Here is a 21,341-nt window from a genome sequence, read left to right as displayed (position 1 = left end):
GCTAAAACCCACAACAAAGATTGAAAACTAAACAATCAGACGATACAGTATCTCTCCTCAAGCAACTAGAAGATTCACGGGGATACAGCTCGGCGTGGGTAGAACCCCGGAACGGATTAACCTTCGGCATGGGTAGACTACCCCCGATGAGCTGTATCCCCTACGTACGAACAACAACCTGCACCCAACAACACCTGGTGACTCATATTCAGGATGTCGTCCTTCTTCTAACTGTCCAATTCTTTCGGCTTTGTGACTTTCTCGATAGACACAGTTTGTCCAAAAGCATTGCTCCTATCCAACGGTCCATTTGTGCCTCTGGCTTAATTGTCAACATTATTACGTTCTTGTCTCAAGATGACTTCATTACTTACAAAACATCAAATATCTGAAATATTCCACGTTAGCTGGCATAAAACACATCTATTACGACACTCTGTATCTCAAGTTGCTCTATTACCCGTTTGAGTCGGCTCTTGTATCCTTATTGCTACTCAGTTTATCTTACCCGCCAGCATTGCGGTTTACCGCCGCAAGTACATCCTGCCGACAGGACCATGGCGTCCATATTTACGTTCGACCCCGACCCTCCTAGGGTCTCTTCGCCGTGGTCAACTTCGGGTTCTTCCACCCCTCAAGTGACCGGGGCTGGAAATCGAAGTTCAGCGTCTCAAGCACGCTCGAGCACTCATTTAGTGAGTGTAGACCATGATTTCCTGTCTGACTATGGTATTACAAAACTGGAGCCGGAGCCCCAAGAGGGCCCGACGGAGTATAAGCTGCATCTACTTTTGCGCCCTCGGCGACTTTATACTTCAATATCCACGGGCAATCTTGTGGGTGGATCGTATCATTCAAGAGTAAACTTGAGCACCTCAGGCCCTATACTGTCATCAGTTGAGGAGTCAAGTTTAAGATTGCCGCAGGCCCGCTCCACGGAAAGCCGTCAGCAGCGTCTGCAACAATTGACAACCCAATTGCTATGGCGTCTGCAGCAGTCGTCGCCTTTTCACTCGTCTACTACAGCCAATCTTGTTCTGCCGGTTCTTCCGGAAGCAACGCCCAAACTAGGAGCTACCCAAAAACCGTCCCGTTTGCTTCCCGGTCTCGAGGAGAGCCAAGGTGCGTTGTACGAGATTGGAGTTTCGGACGACGGAACCTTTGTTGGGCTTATTGAGGATGAGTTAGAAGAAAGCTTGACCAACTTGCAGGCTATGGCCGCAAGTTTAGGCTGCAAAGTTGACATTCTCCGCAAGGTTGTTGTTGGGGATTGCGAATGGGCCGAAGACCTGGACCCAAGTAAAGTCCGCGCCGAAAGCCTTTGGGTCGCAGAAGCGCTGGTCAGTCCAGATTGGGACTATTACCGCGTAAAATCACCCCAAGCCGGATTACGCGAGCATAACCTTGTGTCGCCAAATGTCACGAAGGATTCTCTCCTAGAGGGAGGCTTTTCCAGTACCGACCAGGTCCGTGTATCGATTGTTGGGCCTAATACTGCCGGTAAATCTTCGCTTCTGGGCACTTTGACATCGTCTGTCCTGGATAATGGACGGGGAACAAGCAGGTTAGGTCTACTAAAGCACAGACATGAGATTTCGTCTGGCGTCACTAGTTCTGTTGCGCACGAACTTATCGGGTATACTGCGGACAGTTCATCCAACGATGGTGTCGATGTGATAAACTATGCTTCAGGGAACGTCGCGGCGTGGGATGATATCCATGCCGCTTCAGAGGGGGGACGTCTGGCCTTCGTCTCTGATCTTCCCGGCTCCGTTCGATTTCTCAAGTCCACCTTGAGGGGAATGATCAGCTGGGCACCCCATTATGTCTTTATGTGTATCCCTGCCAATTGCGAGGAAGATACATCTTCGGACTCTAGCCCCGACGCGGCGGAACAAGCTACAGATATCAATCTGGCTCTATCCTACTTGGAAATCTGCATAAAATTAGGAATTCCTATCGTCGTCGTGGTCACCAAGATGGACCTTGCATCACGTGCGGGACTGCGGAATACCCTTGCCAAAGTTCTGTCAGCATTGAAAGTCTGTGGCAAGAAGCCCGCCATGCTTCCTGTTCAATCTCGTATATCCGAGAAAGGCGTGGATTTGCAGCATATCGGACTAGCAGATGCGCAAGAAGCAAGAAAAATCATAGCTGCAACGGAAGATTGGGGTGTGACAGTCCCAATAGTCCTTGCTAGTGCTGTCGATGGTTCAGGGGTCGGAAAGCTTCATGCATTCCTTCGATATCTGCCGGTTCCCGTCAGACCATCCCTGCGAACCATCGACGTGCCGAAACCATTACCAGCCGTCCAACGGCCCGCGAATATTTTTGACATTGATGAAGTATTCGCCATTCCCCCGTCGAAAGTCTACTCGGAGCAACGACAACAAAACCACGGCGTGGTCCTTTGCGGTCTGGTCCGCTACGGCACTGTTGCGGTGGGAGATGAGCTGGTAATCGGGCCTATCATTGCCAATTCACCGTCGGACCTTGGAAACGGTCAGATGTCGCAAAAATCTCGATCCGAAAGACGTCCTGATCAGACATCCCAATATGGTTCCTACCGAAGCCGGCCGCCTTCCGGGGACTTTTCGGCATCTTTCCAGCTTGGTTCTTTTCCTGGGAAGACGTCCTTCCCTATACATGCATACTGGCAACGGGTGCGTGTTGTTAGTGCGAGGAATCTTCGGCTCCCTGTCCAAAAGTTGACAGAAGATCAAGTGGGCACAATTGGGATCGAATCTCTCTGCACTTCTCTAGATGAGCAGCCCGCCCGTCTAGGGAAGATCCGCAAAGGTGCTATTCTAGCCTCTCCGTTGGAGCCGTCTCCTTCGGTTCCCAAACCCCTACGGTTCCATATAGGCTTTATCGCCAGCTTCCACTCCAGTGAATTTTCGTCCTCCTTGTCTCCGCCAGTTCTATTGGGCGGCAACGCCATTGTTTATATTGCCAATATCCGAACTACGGTCAAGTTGACATGCATGGCACTCGCGGACGACGAGATCATCTCCTCTCCTCCATCTCCAACAGAGCCCGAGTTTTTCAGCTTTGATGGAGACTCACTGGGTCGCGAGACTACCCATGAACCAGAGGTGAATGAAATGGTGCGGTCCTCTGGCAATTCTGTGCAGGGCAATATAAAGATCACGTTCTCCTTCGTCACGTCGGTCGAATGGGTTGAGGTTGGATCAAAAGTGCTTATTATGCCTGGAGCATCTGCCGCACTGGTCTCGGCAGAAGGATCTAGTTCGCGATCTGGCCTTGAAGGGTTTGTTGGTCGGGTGAGTAAAGTGCTATATGCAGAAGGGAATGGAAGTCCATGATTGCTTTGAGGTTATGGGTTCTTCTCGGCTTTTTTTTTTTTTTTTTTTTTTTTGAACTTTTCTGGTCTTACTTTCTGTTTTATTTCACTCTTTAAAGTTCTCATTCGGGCTCATTTCCAATATTATCGTATCAGGTTCCAGTAGATATTTCATGTACTCCTAAATCAACATGAGCTCGGCTGGTGGCACGTGCTTCTGCCTTAGGCCCCCCACTACCCGCCGCTACTGATAGTCCCCGAAAGAAGCCCCGCCACTTCCTGTTGCAGAGACTCTGGCGTGCACTAGGGAAGGTCTCCTCATCCACACCCGCCACATGTCCTGAGTCGGGGTTTTAGCTCGTCATGGAACTGGATCACTGGGTTCACCCAATTCTCCTTTCGTGTACTTCTTGGGTGAGACATAACACAGGCTTCTTCAATACGAGTCAAAGCAGCTCCATGGAGCCTTCTGGCCGCCCCTGCTGTCGTCATTTGTGATTGGTAGTTTGGTCGTGGTGGAACGCTTTATTTGCTAGTGTGTTCCCTTCCCCCCCCCCAAATCCATCTGGACCTTCTGCTCATCTGTTCGACATCCAGTCCGTCCTTTCCATTCATATCGTCAACTGTCGATCGTCATCTACAGGCCTTAAGGAGCAGGTTCTCCTTGTTCCTGGCCAGCCGGTCTGTTCCTTCGTCGACTTCCCCCTCCTTTTCTCCCCCCTCCCATCCACCTGACCCTTGGCTCCAACGCGAGATCATCCCGCAATAATGGCACAGCCTAGCAGTGCTTATGCCGATTCCAGGGTTAGTTCTGATCTGGATCAGCTATCAGATGAGGAGGAGGACTTTGTCTCAAGTGCAAGCACAGCCTCCGTGGGTACCGAAGCTCGAGAAGGCGAATCGAAGCCTTCACTCTTGGAAATGACACTGGTGTCGAGACCACGCGATCAACCCGAGTGTACGGTGTCTTCGGAGGTGTTACCACCAGAAAATGACGATAATGAAAAGGAAAAAAGCTCGGGAACACCACGGACGGCCTGCGATCCTCCTAATAGTAGTCGGCCTAGTGCAATGGCAGAAAAGACACTGAACTTGCTTGATCTACCTGTGGATCTGTTACAGGAGATCATCAAAGAAGTAAGCATCCACCCCCCATCCAGTCGTCTTTTGCTGTATGTTCTGATCACGGGTATTGATCTGCCCTGCAGGTGACGCACACGAACGATTTAACGTCTCTTGCCCTCAGTTGCTCCGCCCTCCATTCTCTCGCGATACCCCAGATGTATTCTCGGTTCGACATTGTTTGGCCCGATGCCTTCCCACAGTCAGATCACCCCGCCGGTGTGGATGCCCTTTCGTACGGCCTTGCAACACTCGTTATGGGAGAAGATATATTTCACGAAGTTCCCTCGGGCATCTCCAGGCGTTCCTGCTCACATTGCGGCTGCGACAGCTATCATACACCAATTCAACCCAGTACGGATAATGCACGGAAAGTCCGTAGAGGGAACTATTTTGCACAGTATACCCGCAAGTTTTCCGTCGGGAATGGCCCTCCGGACTGGGTTCAGGAGTACTCAGTCACCAAGGAGACAGGCAAGATGCTAGGGACGTTGGTTGCTTTGGCCGTGGCTCGGATGATAAATCTGGAGACTTTCGTATGGGACATGCCAACCGGCGTAGTTCGAGACGTATGGATTGCACTCTCGTCGCTGGCAGACCGACCTGGACATGACTGCCGCCTCGAAAATGTTTGGATTCGATGGCACGATAACTCGGAAAATACGATGCGCTCTTTATCGGGAGTTCCCACCACCTCGTCACTAACTCTTCCGGACACTCAAAATACCCCTGTCCCTCCTGTCAGCAGCTCATCACTCCTACGGAAATACGGCCACGTAGAATACCCGTCGCTGTCCATATTGCCGTCGCTGAAAAGCTTGAGTGTACTTGATATAGATGAGCCCTCGTACCTCGAAGAAATGGCCGTACTTATCCAACGATCGCGGGAACGGCTGAAGGAACTTCGCGTCGGCATTTCATCAAAGGTTTATCAAGCTGAGTGGCTGAAGTCGCCGGGCGGCTCGCAGCCGGACCAACAAACTGCCCCTGCCACGATGTCAGGATGGCCAAAAGCCGGAGGCGTACTTGGGGCATTACTAGGCTGGCCTGGTCGTCAGACTTCGGAATCTCCCTTGAAAAAGGAAGAACCAGTTCAGGAAACGGGTAATCAAGGATCTGGTGAGACTAATGTTCAGATTGAAAGCTCCGCTCCCAGTAACGCAAGCCCGGAAGCTCCCTCCCCACAGTCACCTGAAGCAAATCCAACGGACAGTGTGACAGAACCACAGAACCCTCCTGAAATTACAAACAATACCTCTCTAGGCCTTGCTGGGCAGAGTGTAAGCCCATCCCCAGACTCCAAAGCACCTCGGGAGGCTGCAAGGAAGCCTTCGAAAACACCTCATTCATCTTCACCGGGCCCCAATCGCCAGGTTCTAAAGCTAGAGATTCTCGAGCTGGAGCGGGTGTCTATATCTGCCCATGTTTTACTGGACACCCTCGATTGGACCCGTATCAGCACGCTCACTATTCTTCGGTGTGAAGGTCACGAAAAGCTATGGAGAGCCCTTCGTAGGCGATTCACACCGTCTACAACGCCCCGCACGAGGCCAAAATATGGAAGAAAAGAGAGCATTAGCCACGAAAAATCTGTGCCTGAGTTCCCATTAAGGGTCAAACATATCCACACAGACGCGGTTTCACCTTATTTACTGCTGTTCATCAAGGACTCCCTCTGCCCTGGTACTCTTGAGACCCTGTTCCTGCACGGAGCCCCCCTTCACGACTCTGCCGTTCACATTGACGCAATATACCGCAACGTGATCCGGAATCATCGGTCGAGCCTGAGAAAGTTGTTGGTAGACAGCACTGAACGATCGACAGGGGGTCACGAAATAGGTACCACCCGCTGGCGGAAGTGGATGTTCACGCGGGAGATGATTACGTTTATCACTAGCGGACGAATGCCAAAGCTGCGTGAACTTTCCATGACGCTCGACTCCAAAGACTGGGTAAGAGGTTCTCCAGTACAAATGGACGTTGTTTTCCAGCTAATAGAAGATAAAGCACTATTTCCTACAAAGACTTCCTTACATTCCCCAACTGCGTGCCCTCCACATCCCGCATATTGTCCGTCCAATACATCTGGATTTGAAGGAGCTTGCTCTGCAGGTTCTAGATATTGTCACCCTCCGGCCGGAAATCGGCCTCGGTTACGTGGGAATGCAAAGCAAATGCTATGAAATCCTGGAGGGCAAGAGCAGCGACCCGTATGATTTTCCCGAAACAGACGACATTCATAGCGAAGGATTCGTTCCTGGAGCTGAGAATTGGGCTGGGTCGGATACCAACGACGAAGACACTGATGACGACGGTAGCACGATGGGTTCCCACTCGGAACTGTCCTCGGATGATCGTAGATCGCTGGACGATGGCGACTCTGACTACGAGAGCGGCCGGCCACACGTCTCGTTCCGGTTACGTGAAATTCTGTTTTATGATGACAAAATAGCCATTTTCAAAGCCCGGCATGGCGTTTTATAATAAGTGGATAGGATAGGCAGGCACATGGCAGGGCGGGCGTTGGTAATGATTTATTTGTAACTTCTTGCTTGCTACAAGATACCACGGAGCGATAAGCCAGTGTCGCATTTAATTAAGTGTTTATTCTCGGTTCTTCCTCGCTGAAATGTGTAAGAGAACGAACGAGCTCTACAACGCGCCCTACGTAGAGAAAAAGCGCAGTGGTCACGTGGACGGGCGGTCAGCAGCTTTGGCAGAACGGCAGTCACGATGACCTCCACGACACCAACCTGCGGGCCATTTTAATCATTGAACGGTGCGAGAAGAACGAGGTCTCGATTCATTTCCAGCTCCCATCGCTCCTGTGTGTTCTTTCGCCTGAGCGATCCGATTTACCGCCGCCATGAAGCTCGTCCGGTGAGTGAACCCGCCGAGGCGCGGATATTGCATCTTGCATCTTGCAGCTTATGGCTGAAGCTTTACAATGCAACAGTCATTACCACATGAGAGATAAAGGCTAATACATCCGGCGACAGGTTTTTAATGAAGTGCGCCAATGAGACGGTGACAATTGAGTTGAAAAATGGTCCGTCTGGCCTGTCTCTGCTGCCTCCTTTTTTTTTTTTTTTTTTTTTTTTTTTTGCGTCTACTTTTTCCCACCCCCCTTTTCTCGCTTGCTCGCTCAACAACAATCAAGACTAATATTGAAAGGGGAAAAAAAAAAAAAAAAAAAACAGGCACAATCCTCCACGGCACCGTCACCTCTGTTTCTCCACAAATGAACACTTCCCTGCGAACTGTCAAGATGACACCCAAGGGCCGCGACCCGATCTCCCTCGATACGATCAACATTCGAGGCTCCACGATTCGCTACTACATTCTCCCTGATAGTCTTCCGCTCGACACGCTGCTGATTGACGATACCCCGAAGCCTAAGAACAAGGCGCGCAAGGAAGCGGACCGTGGCCGTGGCGGTGGTGGTGGTGGTGGTGGTGGTCGGGGACGCGGCGGCCGGGGTCGTGGCCGTGGAAGGGGCCGAGGCCGGGGGTTCTAAAGGCATCATCATATCATATCTACATATTATGGATGTAATTCGATCTGGAGTTCTATTTTTTTTTTCTCTCTTCTCTCTTTCTCTTTCTCTTTTCTCGGTTTGCTTCGAGTCGAGACGAGCCTGGTTCTGATGCCCGGGGGGAGGGGGATATATGACGTCTCGTTTCGACTAGGGATTTTGCTCCTTTTGTGCGGGTGGATAACAGTGAAAAGCGAAAAGAAACAAAGACTTGGGCCGGCTTGAAAGCTGGCAAGGAAGGTTACTTGGTATCGGAACGTACCGTTGAATGACGGGAATGGAGAGAAAGAAAAAAAAAAAAAAAAAAAAAAGAACCAGAGGCGCTGCTGCTCGCTAATAGCTTAATCTGCTATTGAAGACAACGGCCATACCCTGGTCTGGGGTACTCCGGCAGACTGGACACATGTTGACCTTGGGTTTGTGATATTCACCATGATAGCCAGCCTTGTGGAATGGGTGGGCAATATGACGATAAATAGAAAAGAATCATCAGCCATGTATTCAAGAATTAAGCTCGTAATTCATTACTGACTCTTTTGCTTCCTCTTTTTCTTGTCTATAAAGAAGAAGAAGAAGAAGAAGAAGAAGAAGAAGAAGAAGAAGAAGAAGCAGAATATCACATCTCCCTCCATATACGGACAATAACCAACTTCTCCCAGCCAGCCTGCATCCCACTATTCCCAACCGTCTCCGCCCTCCATTGCTCCCCCCACCGCCGAATCCTCTCCTTCACCTCCTGGGGCCGATTCTGCGCACAAAGCAAGACATACGCCACGCCCCGCTGCGCATGCAACACCCCGGGGATCGCATCTAACAATCTCTCCGTCGTCTCCATGCCATCCTTCCCGCCCGCATACGTCAGGGAAAGAAAGTACGAGTCGCGGTCGAACTTGGCGCTCCCCGACCCGTCATCGTCATCGTCATCGTCATCGTCAAGACATGGCAAAGGTAACCGGGGCAGATCCTGCGTAGGCACATAAGGCGGGTTGAAAACCAGGACATCTACGCTTCCGGGCCGGATCGCGCTGCAGAGATCTGCCGTGATGGCTGATAACGGGAGGGGTTTGGACTGCTTCTTGTTCCGTGTTCGGGATTCTTGATCTTCGGGATCATTGTTGTTGTTGTTGTTGTTGTTGTTGTTGTTGTTGTTGTCGCTGCGAGGTGCATCCTGGCGCTCGTGGATCGCCTTCCCGATCGTCTTCTGGGTAGCGATGCATGCGTCGCGGTTGACGTCGGTGGCGAGGGTGAGGATGTCGCGCCGGCCGAAGATTCGGTGGGAGTTTGCGGCGAGGAAGGCGAGCACGACGCCGGAGCCGCAGCCGACTTCGACGACTAGTGGCGAGGGCGATGCGGAGGTGAAGCGGGCTGATAGCCAGGCGGACTCGGAGGGGGAGGAAAGCGTGTCGAGGAAGAGGTAGGAGTCTTCGGAGGGTTCGTAGATGGTGTCGAAGGAGACGTGGGAGGTGCAGGGTGTAGGAAGCATTTTCCCCTTTTTCCTTTTTTTTTTTTTTTCTCTCTGAGGTTGGGTTCTTGCGCGTCGATTCAAGACGAATATATATATTATATACTGGTAGAATAAATCTATGTAAGTATATATATATATATATATATATGGATGGATGGATGGTAAAGAAATTCGATGATGATTTCATCCATCAAGTCTTCCTGATTGGTCTGTTTTTCTCCGCCCAACCGGCTGGCACTTCGTTCTACTCACTCTCTTCAGTATGTCTTCTACCATAGCGAATTGACTTGCGAATTGACTTGCGAATTGACTCGCGAATTGACTCGCAGATTGACTCGCAGATTGACTCGCAAAATGAGGATCCTGACCCGCCTCCTCATGGCCTCCCCAGCCTCCATCGGCTCCAAATCTAGCCTCAGCGAAGCCCTCGCCCTCCTCCCGCCGCTACCGCTGTACCGCCGCGTGCTCCGCGTGCACCGCAAGAAACTCGACCCCGAGATGCGCATTCTCGGGGACTCGTACGTGAAGAGCGAATTCCGGGCTCATCGAAGCGTGGACAACCCGTTGCATATTGTACGTTCTCTTGTGCTGGTGGTCACCCGAGGGCGCGCAGGTGAATCGTCCAAGGGAGGCAAAAGGCTAATGCGTGGATGGTAGATTGGCTTCTTAACGGAGTGGCAGCTCTATGCGCAAAAGCTGGAGGGGGATGCGTGGATTGGGGAGAAATTGGATCAAGGGAAGCTGGACAAGATGAGTGGTGAGTTTGTGGTTGGCAGGTGGGCAGGTTGGTTGGTTACGAATGTGCTAACACTGCGTAGATCAGCAAATTGGTCAGTTGTATGAGTTGATGCAGACGATCAAGAGTAAGGAGTAGTTTTTTTTTCTTTTGCTTGCTGGATTATCTTGAGCGAGATCAGTCGACATGTCCACATAGCTTTCACCTGGTCAGAGAGCTGTCCAGGAGCATGTATGATATGGCCTGTACGATAATAACTGTATATATTAATGAAGGTCCAGATGTTCTCCGATCACGGAAGGTTAAAGCGGCGAGCACTATATACATACAGATAGATATATATATATATATATATATATCCACCTCAATACTTAGATAGTCCCGAAGCAACCAACTCAACCCAAATCCCCTCCAAGAATCCAGAACTCACAAAAGAAAAAAGAAGAAATGCCCTCTATACTAGAAGACCCCCTCACAACCCCCGCGCCCCCGCCTACCCCTCCAACCCCAACCTCAACAACGATAACACCCTACAAGACAACCCTGAGGGATTCCCGCCCGGTAACGCTGTACCCGTTCTACAAGGGGAGGTTGTGCTCTTCTTCTCCTTCTGTTCCGATTCCGCAAGACCTACTCCACTTCCTACATGGGGAGTTCAGCGCCGAGATCGAGCGCGGATGCACGTATCCCATGGACGAGGCGATGAGCGAGGAGCGCTTCACGGAGTACTGGTTTGGGGGGGTTGCAGTTGTTGCGGTTTTGGATGCTTCGCCTTCGCCTTCGCCTTCGCCTTCTGAGAACCAGAATGAGAACGGGAATGCACTGCGACAGGGAAGGGATTGGGGAAAGGAGTGTTTGGGGACGTTTTATATCAAGGCGAATTATCCTGGTGTGTCTCATCTCATACCTATACCTATACCTATACCTATACCTATACCTATACCTATACATATGTATATGTATCTGGAAATATACTAATATGAGTAGGACGGTGCTCTCATGTGTGTAACGCTGGGTTTCTCACGACTAGCGCCGTGAGGAATCAAGGCGTCGGGTTGGTGATGGGCCAGGCGTATTTGCATTTTGCGCCGTTGTTGGTATGTTTTTTTTTTTTTTTCCAGTTTCTTTTGATCTGTCTCTGTTTTATCAAATACTAAATATCCAGGGCTACAAATACTCCGTGTTTAACCTGGTCTTTGAGAATAACATTGCCTCGGTCAAGATCTGGGAGAAACTCGGCTTCAGCGTGATCGGAAGGGTTCCTGGCGCGGCGCGGCTGGCAAACAGTGAAGAACTGGTGGATGCATTGATTATCGGGAAGGATCTTTTAAGTACAGAAGCACAAACGCAATAAGAGACGTGGGGATATATGAATCAATCAATGTAAATAAATTCCAGTCAATATACTCCGTACACCTTTGTATACATTTGCGCTAATCAACATCAAGATGCGAAAGGGGGAATCATCGAAACAATCTGGCTGCCCTGGGAACTGTCGGAATGTCATCAGTGATACTCGAGAACCGGAATGCGGATAATACAAGAGAAGAAAGAAGGAAGGCAAAAAAAAAGAAAGACTACCGCCAAGGAGGTCGGTCTGCAAGCTTGCTCCGGGTCGCCGGGGGTTTGTCCTTGCGGGTAGAATTCTGCGGGAGAGGGAGTAAACTGAGCCGACGGCTGCCTGAGTGGCCAAGAGCGGTGCCGGGACGGGCGGCCTTTGTAGGGCTCAGTAAAGGTGGGTCTTGGTCGCTCGACACGCTCCGGCTGAAAGACAGTCCTGCAAAGCTTTGTCGACTGCGGGGTACGTTGGACATACCCTCCATTCCGGAGAGTCGTCGTATGCTGTAAGGGGTCGGCGCGTCGAGGCGCGTGCGGCTCGGTGGCGGGGATGCTGCTGCCGCGCGAGTCGGGCTGCGGGATGCCAATCGGCTGGAAACGCGGCTGGCCGATCGGGCACTGTGTGGCGCGGGAGATGCAGACAGATCCCGATGGGTTGGGCTGTGCATCGGCAGCGTCGACGAGGGACGTGGAATACGATTCGCCGCGGCCGGCGCAGAGGACTTGCGGAACGCCGACGATGGCTTGAACACGTGTCCAACCTCTAAATCGGTGGTGTTGGTGCTGCCGTTCCATCGAGGACGGTTGGGCAAGGGGGATGCTGTGGGGCGCGGGATCTTGCGTGTTGCGGGTGTAGGTGTAGTAGTGAATGCATTCAACTTTGGAGAGGGTGCAGCCAAGGTCGCTTTGGGAATGGCGGGCTTCTTCCCGGTGAGGGTCGCCGTGGGTTGCGGCACCCCCGAATATCGACGGACCTTGGAGGTTGCGCGAGTAGTGGAGCTCACCGAACTGCCACGACGGCTGGACGACCCCAAAGGCGTCGTAGATCTTTTGAGAGTGGAGGCGGTGGTGGTGGTGGTGGTTCCCGGTGTCATGATCACCGAGGAAGCGGGTGAGCTCCCGGGAGTATCAATAACACTTCCCGTAGCGGGACTATCCATTGTGACGATACTGGAGATCGAGTCCCGCATGTGCTGTGTCCTGAAATGCTGAATATCCTCCAGGGACGAGTCCATGACCTTGATGCTGGCTTTCAGGGCATCGATCCTCGAAGTCATGTCCGAGAGAAGCCTCAAGGTCTCTCCGTTGACGGTCAGTCGATCGTTGACTCCTTTCTGGATAATGGAGACGACGCGCTCAATGGCCGGAATGTAATGTTGCTTCTTGGCCTCATAACTCTCAATGCGCTTCGTGAGGCCCGTGGGGTTGTGCAGATGTTGCCCCGTCTCGATACTCTCCTGCAGTTTGGAGATACTGCGTTCAACCGATTCAAACATTTTCCGAGCTTGGGAACCGGCATTTCTGAAAACCAGAATCCAGCGGTCTTCACTGAGCTCCTTCCGCAAGGACTCTGCATCGACTTCCAGCACCTTATAATTCTTCTCCAGGCGACTCCGACGGTCTTCCAGCTCCTCGCAGGCAGACGGGAAGACGCGTTCCGCACGGGACTGGAACATCGACAGTCGCATGGGCAAGAAATCCAGGGATGCCCGCAGGGGTTGGATGCGGGCAAACAGGGCAATCAGATTCGAATGGTTGGTATCATCCTGCGCGGGTTGGATGATGGGGGTGTCGAAGGCGGGTGCAGAAGCAAACATAGGGCCCATACTGAACCGCTTCGAAGGCATCGCGCCACTGGACGGTGTTTCCTCCACGATGGTCTCAAGTTCGTTAATGTCTAGGCCCGTGTTCGTCGGCTCCTCGTTTGCCATGGCAAAATGTCGCTTCTCCTCCATTTCGAAGATCAAGCGACTCAAATTGTCAACCTCGGCTCCCACATCGCCCAGCACGTTGTTCCACAGCTCCTCCCATTCCATTGCCAATTCGACCTGTTCCTTTGCGGCTCGTAGTCGCACCTTGATTTGGGCCCAGCTCTGCAGGATCGTATCCATCTGGATGACGATGGTTTCCAGGCTCTCCGTGCTGACATTACCGATATCCGGGCGGAGCTGAACGTCTTCGATTGCTTTCACGTAGACGTTGATCAGACTTTCGAATTTCGTGATGGCTTTGTCCACCCCCTCCAGACCTTCTCGCCCCCCCGCGGCGGCCCACTCCACATCGTCCTCCGCATCCAATCCGCTGAGCACATTCGATGCCTTCTTGATCCAGATGTGGATCTGCTCTGCGGCCCCGGTGAGAGCCTTGACTGCAGCCGGGGCGTTCGATATCGCGGCGATGCTGGCTTCCAGTGACGAGGGCTGTGGGAGTGTGATGGAGGTGAGCTGCGAGAGTTGGTTGCTGAAGGAGGCCCGGGAGAAGGAGTAGATGGATTCTGTCCGATGGAGGCCTGAGGGGTTAAAGTAAGAGTGGGAGTTCGACGACGCACTCGATGGCGGCGGCGGCGAGCAGTCCTTGGGTGGTGGAGGTGGTGGAGGCGGGTCATCATTTGCTTCGATCTGGGAGGTGCTTTGGATATATTTTTCGAAATCGGTCTGGACCTCGAGCTGCTCTTCCACGTTCGAACCGAGCGATTCGGAACCCCGGGCGGCCGGTGAAGAGTCCACAACCGACATGGTTGCTGGCGTATCTTCCACTGCCGTATCTTGAACCTTATCCTCCTCTCGAGGGGGAGTGAAAGGCAGGACCCGGTCGGCGACGATTGGCGGTGCCAGGGACTCTTGGTGGCCTGTGGCCGGCACACCTTCTTCCGACCCAAGGGTTAAGGCAGCAACCGCAACTAGTGGTGGTGGTGGTTCGGGCAAGTCCGCAAACTGAAATTGTTCGCGGGCTTTGTTGATGAGCGAGAGCCCCGTCCACGAGCGGCCCTTCTTCTCCACTTTAATTGACAGATCTTGATGTAGATTGTCGAGCTCCTTAATATGTTCCTCTGGGATCCGACCAACAGCCCCTATATTGCGGAAGGTAGCAGAGGGGACTTTGCTGCTGCCGTCCAGTAACTTCACCCGGGCAGCTAGGCCGGGTGAGAGCCTGCGGAGGATAGATGGGCGCACAAGGGACTTATCGGACGGGTCGATGAGATCGTCGCAATCGGCTTCGTGGAGACTGCTACTCCCGATGCTTCGAATACTTCGCAGGGAGGATTTGGATTTGACGCGATGTGGTGCTGGGGGTTCATCGGCAGGAGATACGGAAACAAAGGGTGTCGACTGTAGTAGTGGTGGTGGAGGAGGAGGAGGAGGAGGAGGAGGAGGAGACGAAGCTTGCGACGTGGACGAGTTTGGTGGACGGGACTCCGAGGGGTGGTGCGTGGGCGCAGTAGTGGCAGTCGACCCAGTGAAGAGGGCACGCATGGATACGTCCACGAGGCGACCGGCCTAACCCTGGAACCAGATGACGAAGGAAAGAGGAATGAAGGGAACTATCCAGAGGATGAAATCTGGGATGCGTGGAATGGGACGAGTAGGGGCCGAAGTATGTGTATATGTGTCGTTGCGACGGCCCCTTTCACACCAGTTCTGTGAGTAGGGGGAAGGAAAGAGATGAATTCAATCATGAAAGGATGGACCAATTACATTCCCACAGACTAAAGAACAGGATGGATTTTATAAGATGATGATGATGAAGATGGAGAAAGAAATGATGAAGAGAGAAGGGGGAAAAGAAGAGAAAGTGAACGCTGGTGGTTTTGTTTTTTTCCTTTTCTTGTCTTTTCGGCTTCATTCCAGGGATCGCCGTCCACCAGAAGAAGCCTTCATTTCAATAATGAATCCCTTTTTTTTTTTTTTTTTTTTTTTTTCTGATCCTGTATAGGGGTTTCTTCTGTCTTTACCAGTAGGCCTACTAACGGTCGTTTTTGCTCCCTTTCTTCTATCTAGATTCTTCTATTCTCCGGTATAGGGAGTATATAGGGAGTCATCGGTAAGGACTGGGGGGTATATTCTCGCGACCAGAATCAAGGATATACATACGGAGATCCATGGATCATCCTGAAATATCCTTTTCATTTAATTGAGGTACAGAGACGGAGTATTCAAGAAAGTCCAATCAAAGATGCGATGCTTTTATATGTTGATACATGCTGCACTCCATAACTGTAGAGATCTCTACCACAACAACAATGCACCAATACCTCACAAATAAAAATATATACTCCGGTAGAAAAGAAAAGAAAAACAGGCGACAGTCACCAAAGTAAGGGGTATCAAATATGTACACACAATGTGGACTGCAAACAAACGTCATCCCTAAACCCGAGGATAATAAACCAATACGTGGTCCCATTCATCTCCTTCCTTCAATGAGACCCCGTCCAAAAACATCCGACACCGACTCATGCAATTAATGTATAAAATAACCAGAAAGAAAGTCAGGGATAGTTAGTCGTCATGCAGTGCTGACAATCAGCCCATCAACGCTGGCAGCCGTCGCCCGTCTTCTCAACACCCGCAAGTCTTTTGCCAGCTCTTCTCGGACGGCTTTGCACCAAGCAAGGATGGCACGGTCAAATTGCTGCCAGGCCTCGTCGCTGCTCCCATAGACAACTCCCATGACGTCCATTTCTAGCTTCGTCTCCCAGCGGATTTCCGCCGCTTTGGTCCAGTATCGAAGGTTGTCCGCACACCGATATGGCTTGGCTACGTCCTCGTGGAAGGACTTGATTTCGCCAAAGGGTCGCTTGGACTTCCGGACGCCCTGATTGTGGATTCGCACCAGGTCCCGGCCATCCCGAAGGCGCTCGAGCATTGGGGTGGGCAGGGAACCGTTCCCGGGCTCTGTCCAGGCCGGTAATGGGGTGTCGGGGTCTATCAAACTGGCCAGGAACGCTTCTTCCCGGGCTCGTTCCCGACCGGTCCAGTCGCCGTCTATCCAGAGCCATCCTGCGCGCGCCTTGACCTCTGCATCTTCCAGTTGGGCTTCTTGGGAGAGCATCTTGCGCACGTCCAGCATCCACCCCAGAACCGCGGCTCGCTCGTCGTCGCGGAACCCACCCGTAAAATTCCGAGACGCCCAGCGTTTCAGGACCTCCAAGACGTTGAGAAGCTCCTGTCGGATCTCCCGTTCACTCTTAATCGATGCCAGTTGCTCCGGGTGTTCATGGGTAGTGTAGTATATCTTTGCTGCGCGGATTGCCAGGGTCATGACGTCCAGAATCCGCATGCCCTGAAGCTCGTGCCAGCTCTTCTGCGTCCCGGCGATATCTGCCTGTCGTTGTGAATCTTCCTCCGGGTCCATGGTCCCATCGGGTGAAAGGCTGATCCTCGGGGGAAGCATCGCTGGAGAAGGTTCCTTGGGAGACATGGAATCGATCTCCTTCTGTGCTTTCCAGATTGCGTTCAGGAGATCCCTCCGCAACTGTAAGAGATCCGGAGGTGGGGGGATATGGTGCGTCTTGATGCTATACGTGCTCACTGTCGGTGGGAGCATCATTTCATCGGCCTCGTCGTATACGTATTCCTCTAGATCGGGGGTTTCGGTCTCATCCTCGATTGGGCTGGTGGTCAGATCATCCACAAATCGAGCATTCGGGGTGAGGAGCAAGCGGGGAACCTCGTCGGGGTTGGTCTTTTTCTTTCTATATTCCCGAGCATTGCCACCTTTGCCGTCCAACAACCCCGTCCGAGCGAAGTAGTACTGCAAGTGAGCAATACTTCCCAAACTCATCACACTCTCCCGGTTTTTAGCGGAGGCGGCGAACTCGCCCCCCTGAGGTCGAATATACCCTCGTCTCCTTGTTGAGATGGACACGGAAGACCTGGCATCACCGGAGGTGGCTGAGGATGTTGATAGAGAAGAGACTGTTGAAAACGTCCGCACTGGAGAAGGACACGAAGATATCGCCGGGGTTGGGGAGATGGATGGAGATGGGGAGGAAGCTCGTACGGCAGGGGCCATGGAATCAAAGTCGACTGAGTCCTCCATCACGCCGTAGATCAAAGCTGTTGATTAGGGTCATACGAGGGCTGGGGCTGGTTTTTATTTTCTTTTTTTTTTTCGAGAATGATAATCTCAAACAGTGGTGGGAAGCGAGTATGACCAAGATAACCGGACAGGTGGTCCCCAGGCGAATAACAGCGCGTGAGAGGGAGTAAGTAGTGAGTAGTGAAAAACAAGAAGCTGTAGTTATCCTGAGCAGGAGATGAATTCACAAATTGAAGATCGTGAGAGGATCAGCAGGCAAGAACCGACTTGATCTTTTTTCGCCGTTGTTTGAAAGTGAAAGGGGGGGGGGGGCTTCTTTTTCGACACTAAAAGGGGAAGCGGGTCAGGAACTAAATAATAGTAACAGGAGGCTAGGAACAGTCAACACACCACGTCCAGAATCCAGGACTAATATGGATGCAATCAAGGTATTTATAGAACGGGTTCTTTGCTTCTTTGCTTCTTTGCTTCTTTGCCTCCGGATGCAAGTATAATAGGATGCAGCATGCAGCATGCAGCATGCCCCCCTGAAGGTAAAAGACAGTGGATCAGGACAGAGTCGAGAGATCTTCGTGGCATATTCCCATCAATCTGTTCTAGAAACCTCTGCGGGAGACTAGAGTGTCTTTTCACGGAGTCTTTGATTGCCCTGAAGCTTCAAATGCTGCGACTTTTCTTGTCCGGGCTTAGTGGATGGTGTCTAGTGTCGGAGAAAGAGAGAGAGCGCTTCTCCTAATTTCAACTGTCAGACGTCAACATGCAGATTGGACCTGAGAGAGAGAAGAGAGGATATATTACTCCGTATATTACATTATGATCGACTAAGGTTAAATCTACCCATCTCGCTGCTGTTGTGCCAAATAATACAACCTCGGATTTTCACCCTCTCATCCGTCCAGCAGATGATGGAGATGGAACAACAACCCCCGTGGCTTAAATCACCTCTTCTCGTTCCCATCCGGTCGTTTTCAAATGTGCAATCCCCTTGCTTGGATGCGGCTTCGTCAGGTCCTTATACTTGGCGACATAAGGATTGGGATCCATCCCCTGGTTCAAATTGCCCAGGGTGTGGTTCACTTCGCGGTGCTTGGCTTCGTCCGCACGAACATACAAGAGTAGGTCCTTCATGGTCCGGTTTCCCTCGGGCATCTTCCAATACCGAACCGCCATCTCGGGAGCCTCTAGCTTTTCCCACCCGGGGAGTCGTCCGGTCTGGAGATCCTGGATCGCGCGAGTGTAGGTCAACACGGCTTCTTCTTCAAGGTATCCGACGAAACGGTGGCAGGTACGTGGCGAGATGAGATACGAAAGGAAGAAGCCGTTGAAGAAGACGCCCTGTGCCCCAAGAACCATGAGCCGCATGAACCACCCGGGTTCGGCCAGCTTGAGGAAGGTCAGTAGGTGCATCCGCTCGTTGTATGCTTCTTCCAGAAGGGTTTCGATCCTATAAAGACATGATTAGCATATATACATTTTCTTTACTTGGCGTATATCCCCGGATTCGCGTAGAACTGACCATCCGTTGTCCCGTTTCATCCTTCTAAGACTTCTTAAATGTCTCAACATGCCTCCCACCATCCCTGGTACACCCGCCACAGTCTCCAGGAAAACAAATCTCGTCAACCACTTCTTCTCTGTCATCTGGAACTTGGCCTCGTGCTCTTTCCCTGGCGCTGGGTGTCGATACCCTGTGACCAGGTCCATGCCCCATCGGAGCACACGCACACTTCCCAGCGCAACCCAGTCCGCCCAGTTCTGTGCTTCTCGGTGGCCGACGACAACCCTCTGCATTTCTTCTTCGGCGTAGCTAGCGTCCCGTCGATGTTAGCTTTGGGGGACCTTCTCGTCTTGGAAGATTGAAAAAAGAAACGGGGGTTGGCTTACATAGGATGAGCCCAGGCTGTTGGTACTTCCTTCACGCTGGGAGCTGTCGGAGGCGGGAAGAACCCCTTGGTTTGGGTCTGGGGGGTTGAGGAAATGAATCGTTTCGGGGCGGGTTGTCTGGAGCATTTGTTGGTGATGGCGAGGCTACTACATTGTAGTCCGGTGGTCGCGATACACCTTGAGTATGTGCTCACTGTGAAGTGCAGGTAAGATTGACGGAGGGCAACGACCCTGACGGGTGCTGCCGTGGACAATGAGTTCATTGCGAGTCGATGATATATTGATGTAAGAGTAGGAGTATGAATAGATATACTAGTCAAATGCAAGTGTATACTTGGTAGGGAAAGTATCCAAGATATAAAGACAAGTGAACCTTCTCCTGGACCATCCCCAACCTCTCTTGTATTTATACCTATCTACCCAGCGCAGGACCTACGTACATTCATAAGCAGAGAGAATGAATGCAAGGCAAAAATCGGAACTGCAAGAGCAAAGCAAGAATATCCAAGAGTCATAGAGCGGGCCGAGCGAACCCTAACTTCCAAATCCCGATTTCTTACCTTACTTCATCTCGACCTTGTGGCTAGGAATATCTCACCGGAAAACCAAGACTGAAGCATTCCAGAAAAGCCGCCGTGGGTGTTGGATTGAATTACGAAACGGTACAAGGCCTGGATTCTGCACCCACCCAGGGATCAACACCCTGAAGACCCATTGAAATCGATAGATATCCCAGCCCCATGTCTCTCTGCATTCCCTACAATCGAAGTGGAAGCAAGTCCAACACCCTCCCCATTATCATAACACGAGAGAATGCAATCGTCCATCCGAGGAGACAGTCACCGCAATACCGCGAGAGAAATAAGCCATCCGGTAAGATTGAAAATAAAAACGGTGGCCAGCCATGTGACCCGGAAGAAGTCGGGACGGGATTTGACAACACTTTTGACTCAACGCCGAAGATAATTCGGGATAGAAAAATGATTTCAGTTCTGGAGATGATTATTGCGAATTCTTTGCCCCCGGAATCTTCCTCATCAAGGAAAAGGAAAAGGAAAAGGAAAAGGGGGGACATTCACGCACATTAAAGAGATTCAAATATAGTCTCGGATGTCCTCTTCACTCCGAAATGTCCCTCCTCGTCGTCATCTCCTTTCACTTCCAGCTCCTTCTTTTCCAGTTTCACTACATGGGCCAGGCGAGGTCCCTTATCAAGATCCTGGACGAACTTCTGGATTGACTCTTCCGGACCTTGAGCTTCTCCTTCAACCTATTCTAGTAGTTAGTCTACTTGCATCTAATTCTGCAATTCCTGTAGAGGCAGAGGAACCACAACCCTTCCGCAGGGGGTATTCTTAACCCAACCTCGTAACGCGTACTCGGAGGCTCGTTGGCGAGTAAAGTCGCTAAGATTCGTAGTTATTAGATCAAGCGGAAAAGGGTCTTCTTGGGAAAGAGAGCTCACCGGAATCCAACTCCTAGAAAGCATTGCTCTGAATAGACAGGTCTAGCTAGAGCTTGGGGTGATACACCCAGGAGAAGAGGGCTGGCTTACCCTGAACAGTGCCAGAGACCTTGAATGCAATCTGGGGATGGTTAGTCTACTTCAAGAACAGTCAAGTGAATAAGGAAATGAGATTGATACCCTTTTCATGGAGGTGGTTGGTGATGATAATTCTTCCATCTGGTCAATGGGAGGAGGAGTTGTTACTGTAGAGGACCAAGGTTCTGTAGTATACATACATAACTAGAGAATTAAGTAGAATGACTAACCCCACGATTTAACCATGTTATCAATGTTTTAAAATTATCCTGAATTTATATAGAGTATTATTGTGCTTGGAATTAATTCTGTGAATATAGACAGGTAGTCTGTTTCCATTCATTCCCCTGATTCCACCCGGTTTCTCCGCAC

The 21,341-nt window shown here is 51.3% G+C and overlaps 8 protein-coding genes across 8 annotated transcripts; 4 read left to right on the top strand and 4 right to left on the bottom strand.

Moving 5' to 3' along the window:
- Positions 1-183: 183 nt before the first annotated feature.
- On the top strand, positions 184-7,041 carry P175DRAFT_0513446 (uncharacterized protein). Its single transcript, XM_040898748.1, has 3 exons — positions 184-2,369; positions 4,513-6,378; positions 6,434-7,041. The coding sequence occupies exons 1-3, from the start codon at positions 558-560 to the stop codon at positions 6,908-6,910; spliced, it is 4,155 nt and encodes a 1,384-aa protein (XP_040755860.1). The 5' UTR covers positions 184-557; the 3' UTR covers positions 6,911-7,041.
- Positions 7,042-7,244: 203 nt separating this feature from the next.
- On the top strand, positions 7,245-8,275 carry P175DRAFT_0497592 (mRNA splicing protein SMD1). Its single transcript, XM_040896316.1, has 3 exons — positions 7,245-7,306; positions 7,426-7,475; positions 7,627-8,275. The coding sequence occupies exons 1-3, from the start codon at positions 7,293-7,295 to the stop codon at positions 7,941-7,943; spliced, it is 381 nt and encodes a 126-aa protein (XP_040755859.1). The 5' UTR covers positions 7,245-7,292; the 3' UTR covers positions 7,944-8,275.
- A 302-nt stretch (positions 8,276-8,577) lies between these two features.
- On the bottom strand, positions 8,578-9,444 carry P175DRAFT_0429680 (S-adenosylmethionine-dependent methyltransferase; the record flags this gene model as incomplete). Its single annotated transcript, XM_040893381.1, has 1 exon — positions 8,578-9,444. One exon carries the CDS (start codon positions 9,442-9,444, stop codon positions 8,578-8,580), a length of 867 nt encoding a protein of 288 aa, XP_040755858.1.
- Positions 9,445-9,780: 336 nt separating this feature from the next.
- P175DRAFT_0470570 (succinate dehydrogenase assembly factor 3) lies at positions 9,781-10,370 on the top strand (the record flags this gene model as incomplete). The annotated part of the gene is made up of 3 exons (XM_040895044.1): positions 9,781-9,999; positions 10,084-10,183; positions 10,245-10,370. 3 exons carry the CDS (start codon positions 9,781-9,783, stop codon positions 10,298-10,300), a joined length of 375 nt encoding a protein of 124 aa, XP_040755857.1. The 3' UTR covers positions 10,301-10,370.
- Positions 10,371-10,609: 239 nt separating this feature from the next.
- Positions 10,610-11,516, top strand: P175DRAFT_0489581 (GNAT family N-acetyltransferase; the record flags this gene model as incomplete). The annotated part of the gene is made up of 3 exons (XM_040895745.1): positions 10,610-11,051; positions 11,150-11,259; positions 11,328-11,516. 3 exons carry the CDS (start codon positions 10,610-10,612, stop codon positions 11,514-11,516), a joined length of 741 nt encoding a protein of 246 aa, XP_040755856.1.
- Positions 11,517-11,739: 223 nt separating this feature from the next.
- On the bottom strand, positions 11,740-17,515 carry P175DRAFT_0506114 (KAR9 family protein; the record flags this gene model as incomplete). Its single annotated transcript, XM_040898163.1, has 5 exons — positions 11,740-12,118; positions 12,143-12,160; positions 12,182-14,009; positions 14,049-14,997; positions 16,067-17,515. The coding sequence occupies 5 exons, from the start codon at positions 17,513-17,515 to the stop codon at positions 11,740-11,742; spliced, it is 4,623 nt and encodes a 1,540-aa protein (XP_040755855.1).
- A 960-nt stretch (positions 17,516-18,475) lies between these two features.
- Positions 18,476-19,689, bottom strand: P175DRAFT_0427594 (alternative oxidase; the record flags this gene model as incomplete). Its single annotated transcript, XM_040893252.1, has 3 exons — positions 18,476-18,986; positions 19,059-19,349; positions 19,427-19,689. The coding sequence occupies 3 exons, from the start codon at positions 19,687-19,689 to the stop codon at positions 18,476-18,478; spliced, it is 1,065 nt and encodes a 354-aa protein (XP_040755854.1).
- Positions 19,690-20,510: 821 nt separating this feature from the next.
- On the bottom strand, positions 20,511-20,819 carry P175DRAFT_0418944 (uncharacterized protein; the record flags this gene model as incomplete). The annotated part of the gene is made up of 2 exons (XM_040893094.1): positions 20,511-20,696; positions 20,760-20,819. Coding segments are annotated over 2 exons (246 nt in total), but the record flags the coding sequence as incomplete, so codon positions are not given.
- Between the last annotated feature and the right edge of the window lie 522 nt (positions 20,820-21,341).

Source organism: Aspergillus ochraceoroseus (assembly GCF_002846915.1).
Source record: "Aspergillus ochraceoroseus IBT 24754 chromosome Unknown P175scaffold_1, whole genome shotgun sequence".
Taxonomy (NCBI): Eukaryota; Fungi; Ascomycota; class Eurotiomycetes; order Eurotiales; family Aspergillaceae; genus Aspergillus; species Aspergillus ochraceoroseus.
The sequence above is the reverse complement of the archived record's forward strand: the minus strand, read 5'-3'. Positions and strand labels throughout refer to the sequence as shown.

Bases quoted from the DNA above. Each gene is read 5' to 3' on its own strand.
- P175DRAFT_0513446 (XM_040898748.1), top strand. From the start codon at position 558: ATGGCGTCCATATTTACGTTCGACCCCGACCCTCCTAGGGTCTCTTCG. The intron at 2,370-4,512 runs GTCTACTCGGAG...TCTGCCCTGCAG, and splicing joins TCGCCATTCCCCCGTCGAAA to GTGACGCACACGAACGATTT. The intron at 6,379-6,433 runs GTAAGAGGTTCT...TAGAAGATAAAG, and splicing joins CGCTCGACTCCAAAGACTGG to CACTATTTCCTACAAAGACT.
- P175DRAFT_0497592 (XM_040896316.1), top strand. The intron at 7,476-7,626 runs GTCCGTCTGGCC...AAAAAAAAACAG, and splicing joins GACAATTGAGTTGAAAAATG to GCACAATCCTCCACGGCACC.